The sequence below is a fragment of the Bos grunniens genome, chromosome 14, assembly GCF_055505025.1.
Source record: "Bos grunniens cultivar Pamir isolate PY7600 chromosome 14, Bosgru_T2T1.0, whole genome shotgun sequence".
Lineage (NCBI taxonomy): Eukaryota > Metazoa > Chordata > Mammalia > Artiodactyla > Bovidae > Bos > Bos grunniens.
Genome location: NC_141178.1, coordinates 45,464,545 through 45,477,513, shown reverse-complemented (window position 1 = coordinate 45,477,513; position 12,969 = coordinate 45,464,545). Strand labels below are relative to the sequence as shown.

The window sequence follows — 12,969 nt, the reverse complement described above, 5'->3', positions numbered from 1 at the left end:
ACTTGGGAGGCCGTAACAAAAGTTTGGGTTTACAACAGGTGTGATGAGAAGCCAGTGGAAGTTTCTGAGCAGCTGAGCAATATGATCTGAGTACCTTAAAAATAATTTTGATCAGCCAGTTTAGAGACTATTGTAGTGGTCTGGGTTAAAAATGCTCTTGACTTAAACCAGAACGGTAATGCTGGAGGTGGTGAAAAGCGTTCCGATTGGAGATGTAATTTAGAGGAAGACAAGTTAGCACTGGATGCAGCACGTGAAGGGGGGAGAGGAGGCAAGGATGCTTCAAAGGGCGTGGCATGAGCAACAAGGCAGATGGTCATTTACCAGGATGGATAGAAAAGAAAGGAGATAAAAGATAAAAAGAGGGAAGAGCAGGTTTGGGATGGGGGAAAGGGAGAATTAAGAGCTCTGTACAATTGGATATCACCAGCATATAGATACTGAATCTCTTTCCCGACTATTTTGCGTATCTATGTTGACCTTGATAGAGAATTTCACTTACTGTTCCCCATCCTGTTACTCTTGGTACAGAGAGGGGAACGCACTGGTATACCACACATTCAGTTTCCACTTTACTGGGTTTCTAGAGTTACGTTTATTTTTATTAAGAAGACAAGCTGTACACTCCACTCAGTATTCTGTAGTAATCTACGTGGGAACAGAATCTAAGAAAGAGCAGATATATGTATCTGCATAACCGATTCACTTTGCTGCACAGTGGAAACTAACACAACATTGTAAACCAACTATACTACAACAGAGCTGAATTTTAGAAAATGAGGTATCACAGGGAGCGAAGTCTATACTAAGATGCTTGATGATGCCGGCAATGTCGATCTAAAACAAATACTTGGAGCTCCAACACCCAAAAAAGGAGGAGGAGGAAGACAGCTGTAAAGGTTAAGGCTAGAGATGTCTTCCATTTCTCACCATCATCTTCTACATACATAAGAACAATCTGAGTTTCCTAGGAAGGACTGCCGCTACATTTTACATATGCTCTTTTTTTTCCCAAATACTTATTCTCTTGTTCAACTGCAGTGGTTCAGATGAATTAAGAATAGAAGACACTTATTAAATAATAGTAATTTTTCTTGCTTTACTTTCCTGTTTTCTAATATTTACCAAAAAAAAAACAGAACAAAATAGGTTAAAAAGCATTCAGTGACCATGTTTTTACCTGATGAGTTGGGAGCCTAGGCTTTTGGTATGGTGAGGGGAGTAACTTTTGCTCAGACAGACCCTCGGTATGAGGAAATGGCAACACAATGTAGAAAAGACATGGAGCAGAGGTTTCCTCTGTGTCTGCTCTCCTCTAGAAACCCAATTACCCAAGCACAAGGCAGGGGCACTGATCACACCCCCATCCCCACTTTGCACCTCTGAGGCCACCAAAGCAGAGTGCTTGATAAACAGGATGGTCATTCTAGTCATGGCTCCATTTATGCATCTGTCTATCTGCCCATCCATTTGATGTATTTCCTAGAAGTCTTTTTTTTTTTCATCTTAAAATTTCATGTAAATTTGTCCCCTGTAATATAGTTGTATTTCCTGTAGTATAAAAATCTCTTTATTTACTTACCACTGAGTAACTAACATTCCAGATAAATGTAGACTAAGACCACCGCGTACAGTCGTGCAGGCTGTGCACGACACATCACGACTGGGAGGGCATTTGCACTGTAGTTACTGTGGGTTTGTCTATTATGACAATTTTCTATTGCATGCTTTGAGTCAGAGGTGTCTTTTTTTTTTTTTCTAATTTGTAAAAATGCCTTATGGGCTAACTGTAGCCCTGCCACTTGGTATATATATCCACATATATGGACTTGGTACAAGCCTGAACCAGCCTCATTATTTGACTCTTGAGGAAGCCAAATTCCAGAGGTGAAGAGACAAGGTCCCACAGCTAGTTCACAGCAATGTTGGGTTTGATTCCGGTCTCCATTCCCAGTCCAATACTCTTTTATAGCAACAAGCTACCTCTACCAACAGTGAGCTGCTCTTCTCAAGTGTGTGGGTTTCTGAGAATGCTTTTATTTATTTGCTTTGCCTAAGGAGAGACCTTTGCAGGATGGATATCTCATGCTGCTGTTGCCCTTTGTTTTTTGGCGTGAGTGAATATATAGAGTTGGATAAGCAGCAGATAGACTTCTTGCAAATTATTCAGAGGGGTGAAAGTATTGGAGTGTGTGTTCCATAAGAGCAGGAACCATGTCTACCATTCATACCATGCCTCTGTGGCACCCGACATATAGCTCAGCTACAGTTTTATACAGGGAAACACAAAACATTCCATTATCTAGGTCGAACCCTGTGCCTCCAAGCCCTGCTATAGTCTCTTCTGCAGCTGGAGCTAACATCAGTGCTGAACCCTGAGAAGCACTAGCGAGACCTCTAAGCTGCTTCCCAGACTGGCATGCTATTATCTGTTAATAACTGGCTGGGCACATTCAACCAAGAGCACAAAGATTACTAGAATGAATCTTGCAAGTCAACTAACTCAACTCCCTCACTTAGCATCCTTGGAAACAGAGTCCCAAAGAGATGACAGTATTCACCCAGGTGGCTGTAGCAGCTTATGTATGCTGTGGTTAGTAACTAACACTCAGATTAGTTATAATTTGATTATTGCTCCTTCCGAAACACCACAATGCCTTGTCACCAAGCAAATGATGACCGGAAATCCATAATGTCAGGGACATCACGAACTACAAAGGTATGCCCTTAGGAATGTTTTTCTTAGGTCTTGTTTGGGCTGGACAATAAACCATGTATTTGAGAAGATAACACTATTATGCTCTTTTATTCTTTTCATGCAACGATACTACTTAGAAAAGAAGAGTAAGGCAAGACTATTAGAAATCCTCAAATTTACTGAGAAAAGGATATGAAAGTGTGTTATGAATGTTATGCATGAAAATGGTTAATTTAAAAGGCAAAGCTGGTTAGTCATACAGTAAGCTCTATATGTCTATTTATTTTGATTCCAAACTAGAAATTCTATGACCTAGATCATTAGTTTAGTCTAATCTCCTGATTATTTTAATTGAAAATATGTATTATAAACAGGATGCATTCTCAAGCTGCTGTCTAAACAATCAAAGGCATTTGTCTTTTCAGAAAATACACTTTTCAGATTTTTAGCTTTATTTCAGAACTAAAACTTTTAACAGTAAAAACAACATTGGAACATCATTTTAATAATATTCCAAGTTATGAGAATAAATGGATGGTTGTAAAAGTTTACTCAGTTATTTTATATTCTGTAACATGAAACTCTCTTCAATAGAACTAAGTCATATGTATCTTAGTGGGTTTATCGTAGTGAGATTCCAGTGTTATCTATATTGTGTTGCTGACCCTTCTTTCCATATGTAATTATTAAAAATAAAAATAACATAGGGCCATTACTTCTTCCTTATAAGAGAATTCTATATTTAATAATGAATCACAAACCAGAAGTCTAAAATAATCGACATGTCCTAAGATACCAGGTTACCAACACACATACACACACACACAGAATTCTGATTTCTCAAAAGCCTAGTAAGTGGCACTAGTGGCTGATATATTAGGGTGAGCAAAGCTGTATGTGTGCACATAGCTTCCACGTTGATGGTCTGGGATGTCTTAGCTGGGCCATAGCACAGCAAAATGGTAGTGGCACGTTATACCTGGTCATGGCTGGCTTCAATGGAGCTTCCAATAGCATGGAAGGTCGTCTGCACAGGGGCTAATGTCAGACAGGTCACATACTCTTTGCCACTCTGTCTATCACAGTAGTGCACCTATAACAGAACACACGCAAGCTGCTGAACGCCACCAGTAAGAGGGAGCCAGATGCAACTGGTCCTTTGCAAAGGTTCTAGCTTTCAAGAAGAAATTTCACGTAACTTATGCAGCAGAACACAATTCAAATATTTAAAACCTTATTGGGACTCGAAGATCTATGGAGACTCTATTAATTTTAATTAATATTTTATATTAATATCCTTTAAAAGAGTATTAGGAAATGCTTTGCAGAGTGCTCTACATTAGTACAGCCAGAAAAAAAAATTCACAACTAAATGCTACACTCATCTTTTTTGTCCAACTTTTCATAATGCATAAAGGGCTCTAAGGTCAACATAAGTCAAGTTCATTTGAATCCAATAAAATTTTGTCAACCTGAATTTTCCTCATCTTTGACTCTATGTGTGTGTGACTGCCACTTGATTGGTCTGACATTCTTCTATTTCTACATTATAGTCCCTATAAAACCAATGTTATCCATATACACACACATATACATATATATATGTATGTATGTATCTCAGTATACCATGTCTGTCTGGAATTTTGACATTAAAATCAAAATGAATTAAACTGAAATGACTTATAATGTACAGACCAAAATAAAGTTACTATAATATTTTTCTTTTAGTTGAATACAACCAACCATTATTAAAACCATGTGTAAGACACTCTATCAGAGGTAAGGTATGAGGGGTGGGAGTAGGGGAATGTGAGTCCATCTGCCCAATGGAAAAATTTCCATCCTTCAAAAAAGTTCTATCAAGCAGTGTTTAATTCTAAGCTAATAAAGTAAAAATCGTGTTGCTTTTGTGATAAACAAACATACATATATATATAACACACACAGTTATAATATGGATCTGACAGAAAATGATGATACAAATCCTCATCTAACGGTTTAACATCATTTTTAAACCAGTAAGGTTAAGATTCGCCATTAGTGTCCCTTAAGGCAGGGAAACTTCCTGGGATCTATTAAAAGTAGTTTAGGGTTCAAATCAAGCCAACATACAAAGCTTTGTTTCCAAAGCACTTTAAAGATTTTGTTATAAAAATATTTTTTCCAAATTAACTTTGGGGAAAAGGATTTGATGACAGTTCGAATTCACTGTACCTCCTGAGCAAATTAAAAGTTCACTCAGTGTACGAGTTCAAGAATGTGGGCCTGTTGTTTACTATGCAGCAGTGAAATATGAGAGGGGGGGTGGAAATGAAACTTACCACATAACAGGTTTATGCAAAAGTCAATCAATGGTGACACTATAATAGCTACAGCTCACAACCATTTATGGTATAGTTAAAATATTATGTCTGATATAGTGCTATCATAAAACATGCTTTTTAAAATGAAATATAATCACCTTTTGACATCAATTGAAAGTCTATATGAAAGACAAGTCACTCTCCCAAAAACCCAAACTGATAGTGAACACGCTCATATGTCAGCAAACTTACTGCAGCTTTATTTTTTTCTTCTAGATAAATGAAAATTAGGAAGGACAAAAAGAGCACAAGACATTTCCAGCCAAAAAATAAATTTCAAACTTCATTTCCATCAGTGGCTTGGATACTAGGACTGAAAGATTTAACTTTTCTTCTAACTCACCATGAGCCTGCAATATCCTGTAAAATATTAAGACATCCTACAGACACTGAATATTGGTAGAACAATACATGTCAGACTAAATGAAAAAGAGTCTCAGCAGAAGCCAAAGGGATACTCAGGCCAAGCAAAGTGACATCTACCAAGAACAAGGTTAGGGGCATGGACCATGGTAAAGTCCAAAGGAAACATAGCTGCCCTTCAGGGACAGAGGGAACTGGGAAAAACATGTAGTATTTTACAATAACTGTAGATGGAGTATAACTTGTAGAAACTGTGAATCACCATATCGCACACCTGCAACTTACATAATATTGCACAGCAACTATACTTCAACCAAGGGAAAAAAAAAAGTAAACATCATCTACATGGAAACCAGTAATGGATGAAACTGGGCTAAGTGTTAGCCTCCTCATTCTGCAGGGCTTCCATCAGAGGAGTGACTAGGCCTGAAACAGAGGTAGAATGTGGAAGAACATGTCTCAGAAGCAGATTAAGTCCCCAGTCCACCAACCACAAATATTCAAAGGTGCTGGAGTATGAGGAAGACAAGAAGAAATCACCGCATACTCTTCCTCCTCTATGCGTCTTGAGCCAAAACGGACGGCTGGCAGTGGGGGAGCGGGGGCAGTGGGGGGGAACATGAACGTGTAGTTTTACAGTGAACTGCACTAAATTTTTTAAAACTAAAGGTGACCAGAAAACCACGGGATTTGCCAAATATAAAAAGAAACACGAATGAGAGATATTACCGATCATGGGGAAAAGTGGTGGCTGGAGAAATAAAATCATTCCAGGTTTATACCCTCACTGCACTGAGACTGCTCCCTCCAAACAGATAAAAATATGTACAAAAATATATATAGGAAACTACTGCTTGAGGACACGGTTTCAAATTAAATAAAAAGTTACAATATACAGACAAAAGGCCTTAAGAAAGAATCATATTTTACATAATCAATCACTAATAAAACAGGTTGGATATGGCTCTTCAGTTATTCTCTTCCTGGACATAGAAACATTAGAGTTCATAAAACTGTGAATTTCTAAAGGAGAATAATGTATGAATGACATTTTAAAATTCACCTTTCTAACTCTAAAAATGCTTCCAATGATTCAAAGCATTAGCGAAACCAGGAATCTTAGAACTCTAAAATAATTAGGGTAATAATATCCCACTGCATTCTACAATGTACAAAATCTTCAGGATTGATGGGTGAAATATTTCTGCTACAACAAAACAGTTGTTTCTACAAATGTGGTCCTAAAATTTCCAATGTACAATAATAATATTCCAGTGTCATAGATCTTGATTTTGATCAGAGAGAAATGAGTAAAGATAATTTTAGAAAACTACAGAAGTCATCTCCTATGTTTAAGATTTACGATTTATGATATCATTTTGCTGTCTTTTGTATTCTAAAATGTACACAACTCATCTTGACTCTTACACTATTGTAGCAGTAGTTCTGGATTTATAACACCATTGACCACAGAAAATTGACATTTTGTTTCTTTCTCTTGGGCTTACAAAAAATATTCCACTAAAAATAATGGGTCAGAAATTCCAATATGTGCAAATTAAATAATGCAGCTTCCTTTGAAATCTGCAAATCTATAATAATTTTTATGTTAAAATAAGTTTCCTAGTTTGATTTGTAATCGCATAAAGCCAGATGAGATGCTATAATTGTGCATTCTGTTAACAATTTCTGCCAGTCTAGAGATTTCTTCTTCTTGAAAGAAGTGATTTGTGTCTGAGACTCATATTCAGATAACTTAAGAAATAAGAATTCAAACCTCAATTTGTGATATGTTTAAATGGCAAATCTTGCTTTGATTTGAATAATATCCTCATTCCTTAAAAAAAATGAAATAAGGGAAAATACTATAAGCTATAAAATAACTTACATAAAAAGCTAGATATGTGAATTTTTCATGCCCTTCTGAAAACATGAGGGACCATTCAAATGAAAAATTTTAATTCTATACCCCCTATCTCTAAAAAAAGTTGAATCAAATTGTTACTTGCAGAGGTTGAGAAATTCCCTAATGTGGGACTATTATTTTACTAATCTCATCAGGGAAATGGTTAACCGCTTGTCTGTTACATATTTTTACAGGTCACCTGCTGTGGGACAAAAATGAAGAGTGTAAAAAAGGTCCATATTTAAAGAAAGCTACTCAGTAGATTGATAAGATAAAGGTCTGTACATTGATGTCTGATAATTAACATCATCATTGTGTCAAGAAAACATGTTTGATGAGCACACCTCCCATTCATGAGTTTACTCCACAGCAGCAGGCAGAGATCACATTGTAGCTATTGCCTCCAGGGAGAGGTGAAGACAGCAAAAAGCTGAAGGGTGGCAATTTAGTACTAGATCTTAGAATACTCCAAACATGCTTGATTCTTGCAGTCTGCACACTAGCTGTACAAAAGATCTAAATCTTTATTAACATGAAAATCAGCATATTCTTGGCAAAGCATAAAACAATACTCCTTGATAAATATGTAGAGTAAATTGGTAATAAACATTTCTTAACTACATCGTTTTTTTGGGGGGGCGGGGGGAAGCTTCTCAGGTGGCCCAATAGTAAAGAATCCTCCTGCCACTGCAGGAGACACAGGTTTGATCCCAAGGTCGGGAAGATCCCTTAGAGAAGGAAATGGCAACCGACTCCAGTATTCTTGCCTGGGAAATCTCATGAAGACAGGAACCTGGCGGGCTACAGTCCATGAGGCCACAAAGAGTTGGACATGACTGAGCAACAAACACTTTCACTTTCCCAGGCAGTAATACAAATCCACACTGTTATCTATTTAGAACAAACAAATTTATAAGTGATAAATAAAAGAAGTTCCCTCAGGAAAAGTACTTAGAATGATGCCTAGCTCACAGTTACCATTAAAATAAATAATAGATATTATTAGAATAACACATCCCATAATAATGTTTAAAATTAAGATATGACATTATGTATAATTATTTCCTCAATACTTTTCATAACTAAAGTCAAGTCCTTTATAACTAAAATGTAAACATATATTTAACATGCTCAGTCATGTACCAGTGTTTTAGCTGGATGAGTAATCTATTTTACTCTGCATACAATATGCTTGACACATTAATGCCTCTAAAGGGATAAGTGAATGAATGAAATCACATTATACAGACTGAGCCTCAACTTGTAATTATCTTTTCTCTCTTTTGGAAACTCTATGCTTAGGAAAAGATTTGAAAATTACATGGCTTTATTTGGTATACAAAATCCAGCAGTGATGTACAGATTTATTTCTAGTATAAAGTCACACACAAAAAAACTGTCTAACAAATGCAACAACAGATGTGTTCTCAGTATTGTTAAGGAAGATAATTGCATTCTTACTTTAAGTGGTGAGTTTGTACATGACACAAATCCTAAATCTTTGTTCACTGCTTTTCTGCTTCGTTGACTATGCCAGTGAAGGTCTAAAGAGGCAGCCAATTAATATATAAATTATACATACACACACAGAATTATTTTAGTTTTACATCCCTGGTGGCTCAGACAATAAAGCATCTGCCTACAATTCGGGTGACCCGGTTTCAATCCCTGGGTGGGGAAGATCCCCTGGAGAAGGAAATGGCAACCCAATCCAGTATTCTTGCCTGGAAAATCCCATGGACTGAGGAGCCTGGTAGGCTACAGTCCATGGGGTCGCAAAGAGTCCGACATGACTGAGCGACTTCACTTTCACTTCCATCAAAACAAAACACCACATAATTTTTAACAGTCTACTACACATCTACCAGAAAAGAAGTTCCTCTCTTCTGTAGATTGTACTAAGGCTTTGATGTGCTCACACACACCCATTTACATATGTAAAACAAGCTACATGAAAATCTACAGGCTTTGCAAAGAAATAACTTTTTAACAAGGAAAACTTTCTCCACGGTCAAAGGAAAATAAGTTATATAGGCACTCTGTATACCCTGATGCTGGGAAAGTTTTAAGGCAAAAGGAGAAGGGGTGGCAGAGGATGAGATGGTAGATAGCATCACCAATTAAAAAATTATCAAATAGAAATGTTAGATCAAACAGATACAATGTGCTGTGCTTAGTCGCTCAGTCGTGTCCAACTCTGCGGCCCTAGGGACTGTAGCCTGCCAGGCTCCTTCTCTATCCATGGGATTCTCTAGACAAGACTACGGGAGTGTGTTGCTGTGCGCTCCTCCAGGGGATCTTCCCAACCCAGAGATCAAGCCCCATTTCCAAAAAGATAGAATAACTGAAGTGAAAAATTTATTATATGCGCTCAACAGCAAATTGGAGAGGACAGAGCAAAGAACCAGTAAATCTGAAAATAAACCAACCAAAGTTACACAATCCAAAGATGGTGAAAAACTGTAAATAGTCTCAAAGACCTCCAGGACAATATCAAGAGGCTCAACTCATACATAACTGGAGTCCCAAAAGGAGAAGACAAAGAAAAGGGCAAAAAAATTTTTTGGAAAAAAACAAACAAACAGAAACTAGCCCTAAATCTTTCAAAACTAATGAGAAACATTATGGTAATCTAAATAGCTAAATGAATCCCAAGCAGGATTAAAAACAACCCTAGACATAGCACAGCCAAACTGGTGAAACCAAAAATGAACAGATATCTTAAGAGCAGCTAGAGTAAAACAACACATTGCATATACAGTACAGAAACAACTGGTTACCCTGTGGGAAAAACAGACTTCCACTCTCACCCATACCACACACACAAAATTAAATGAATATCAGAATTAAACACAAAAGCATAAACCATAAAGTATTTGGAAAAAAATCAGAGAAAAATCTTTGCAACCTTGGGGTAGTCAAAAATTCCTTAGATAGGACAAAAAAAGGTATAATTTATGGAAAAAAAACAAAAAATTGAACTTCATCAAAATTGAAAACTTCCCCACTTTTTAAAAGATGCCATTAAGATACTGAAAAGACAAGTCACAAGCAGGGAGATAATATCTGCAACAGAAAGGATCTGTATCTAGAATATATAAAAAAAGCTCTGATGACACAATAATTAAAAAAAATCAATACCAGAAACTGAGAAACAAATGTGGACATTTCACAAAGATAGAAAATTGGCCAACAAGCACAAGAAAAGAAGTGCATATTACGGGTCATCAGGAAAATACAAACTAAACTATCAATGAGACAGCACTGTATCCTTCATAGAATAAGAACCATATCAATGTATAAAACCCACTGCTTTTGTTGTTTAGTTGCTAAGTTGTGTCCGACTCTTGCGACCCCATGGACTGTAGCTCGTCAGGCTCCTCAGTCCACAGAATTTCCCAGGCAAGAATACAGGGTGGGTTGCCACTTCCTTCTCGGGGAGATCTTCCTGACCCAGGGACTGACCACGTCTCCTGCACTGGCAGGCGGATTCTTTGCCCCTGAGCCACTGGAGAAGCCCATGTCATATGGTACAGCACACTGAAAGAGCATCGGACAGTTCCTTGTAAGCTTGTAAGGATACTTACCACGTGACCCAGGAATTGCACTCTGAGGTACTTTTTTCAAGAGAACTGGAAACTCTGCACAAAATCTTGTACATGAATAGCCGCAAACAGCTTTATTCATAGTAGCCTCAAGCTGAAAACAACGCAAATGTCCACTGACAGACAAAATGATAGTTTGTGCTACACGTCCATGCAATGAACTACTTCTGAGCAATACGAAGGAGCAAACCGCTGATATGCACAACGTGAACAATCTCAAAAACATTGAGTGAGTGAAAGAAGCAGGAAACAAAACTGTCTGTTCATGCTGTCTGATTCCATTTTTATGAAATTTTAGGCAATACTAATCTAATACTCGGAGAAGGCAATGGCACCCCACTCCAGTACTCTTGCCTGGAAAATCCCATGGACAGAGGAGCCTGGAAGGCTGCAGTCCATGGGGTCGCTAAGGGTCGGACATGACTGAGCGACTTCACCTTCACTTTTCACTTTCATGCATTGGAGAAGGAAATGGCAACCCACTCCAGTGTTCTTGCCTGGAGAATCCCAGGGATGGGGGAGCCTGGTGGGCTGCCGTCTATGGGGTCACACAGAGTCGGACACGACTGAAGTGACTTAGCAATAGCAATAGCAATCTAATACTAACCAAGGATAGCCTGGTTGTTACCAAGCCACAGAGAGGTGAGAAAAACAGGCTACAAAGAGGCAACAGGGAATTTTTTCACAGTAATAGAAATATTCCCATCTTGACCCTGGTTGTAGTTACACAATAGCATACATTTTTCAAAACTCATCAATTTATATAACTAAAATGGGTGTAATTTATCATGTATAAATTATACCTCAATGCAATCGATTAAACAATTAAAAGGTGTAGTTATTTGATACACTGATACAACAGCTGGCAACACTAAGTTATTGCTCACTACCTCTCATAAATAATCATAATTAATCTCCCAATTAATTTCCAATTAATTATTACCTTAGGAGACTAATCATTTGAATTTATCTTGTGTCCAAATGTGACTGTGTACACTTCCACTTGTCCTGTTCCCTTCGCCCTGGCCATATTCCACATCCCACTCCCATCAATCCCATCGTGATGTTGGCTCCACGAGGACAGAACACTTGACTGTCATTTACGTTATATCCTTAGTGCCAAAAAGTACACCCGGTTCACAGCAGGCGCTCAATAGACTTCAGCTGACTAAATGAATGAACCAATCCCTTCAACTGTTAGTATTCACTGGGAATATCTCCGAGGTCTTTGCCCACTTTTCTTGGTCAGTCTTACCTACTTTTATGGAATCAGTTACATCTGCACACTGAAGACTCTTGAATATCTGTGTCCTACACCCTCTTGCTGTTCACCAGAACCACTGAAGAATGCCTACTAGACAGCTGACTTTGAAAGTCCCAAAGGCAACTTGTTCGTCATGTTTAAAATGGAACTTATTAACCTCCTCTAAGTCTATACATCACATTCATACTAAAAAATAGAACCTTTCCTACAACATTCATACTATCTTCCTACTTTACTTTATTCTCAAATTCTTGGAATGGTCAACATATCATCTGCCTGCGTCTGCCCTCAATGTGGGAGACCTGGGTTCAATTCCTGGGTCGGGAAGATCCCCTGGAGAAGGAAATGGCAACCCACCCCAGTATTCTTGCCTGGAGAATCCAATGGACAGAGGAGCCTGGTGGGCTGCAGTCCACGGGGTCACAAAGAGTCAGACACGACTGAGAGACTTCACTTTCAACATATCCTGAGATAGCCTCTAACTACTCTTCAGTGCCGGAGAAGGCAATGGCACCCCACTCCAGTACTCCTGCATGGAAAATCCCATGGACAGAGGAGCCTGGTGGGCTGCAGTCCATGGGGTCGCTAAGAGTTGGACACGACTGAGCGACTTCACTTTCACTTTTCACTTTCATGCATTGGAGAAGGAAATGGCAACCCACTCCAGTGTTCTTGCCTGGAGAATCCCAGGGGCGGGGGAGCCTGGCGAGCTGCTGTCTATGGGGTCGCACAGAGTCGGACACGACTGAAGCAACTTAGCAGCAGCACTT

The 12,969-nt window shown here is 38.4% G+C and overlaps 1 protein-coding gene across 46 annotated transcripts in view; it reads right to left on the bottom strand.

Annotated features, from left to right (window-relative positions):
- Positions 1-12,969, bottom strand: part of STAU2 (staufen double-stranded RNA binding protein 2) — a 303,762-nt gene that overhangs the window by 116,536 nt on the left and 174,257 nt on the right. For 29 of the 46 annotated variants that reach the window (XM_086336515.1, XM_086336526.1, XM_086336500.1 and 26 more), the window contains one exon: positions 3,678-3,791. The exons of the other annotated variants lie outside the window; for them this stretch is intronic. In XM_086336515.1, the coding sequence (XP_086192641.1) occupies positions 3,678-3,791 (114 nt within the window). The remainder of the gene's footprint in view (positions 1-3,677; positions 3,792-12,969) is intronic. 46 annotated transcript variants of the gene reach the window in all.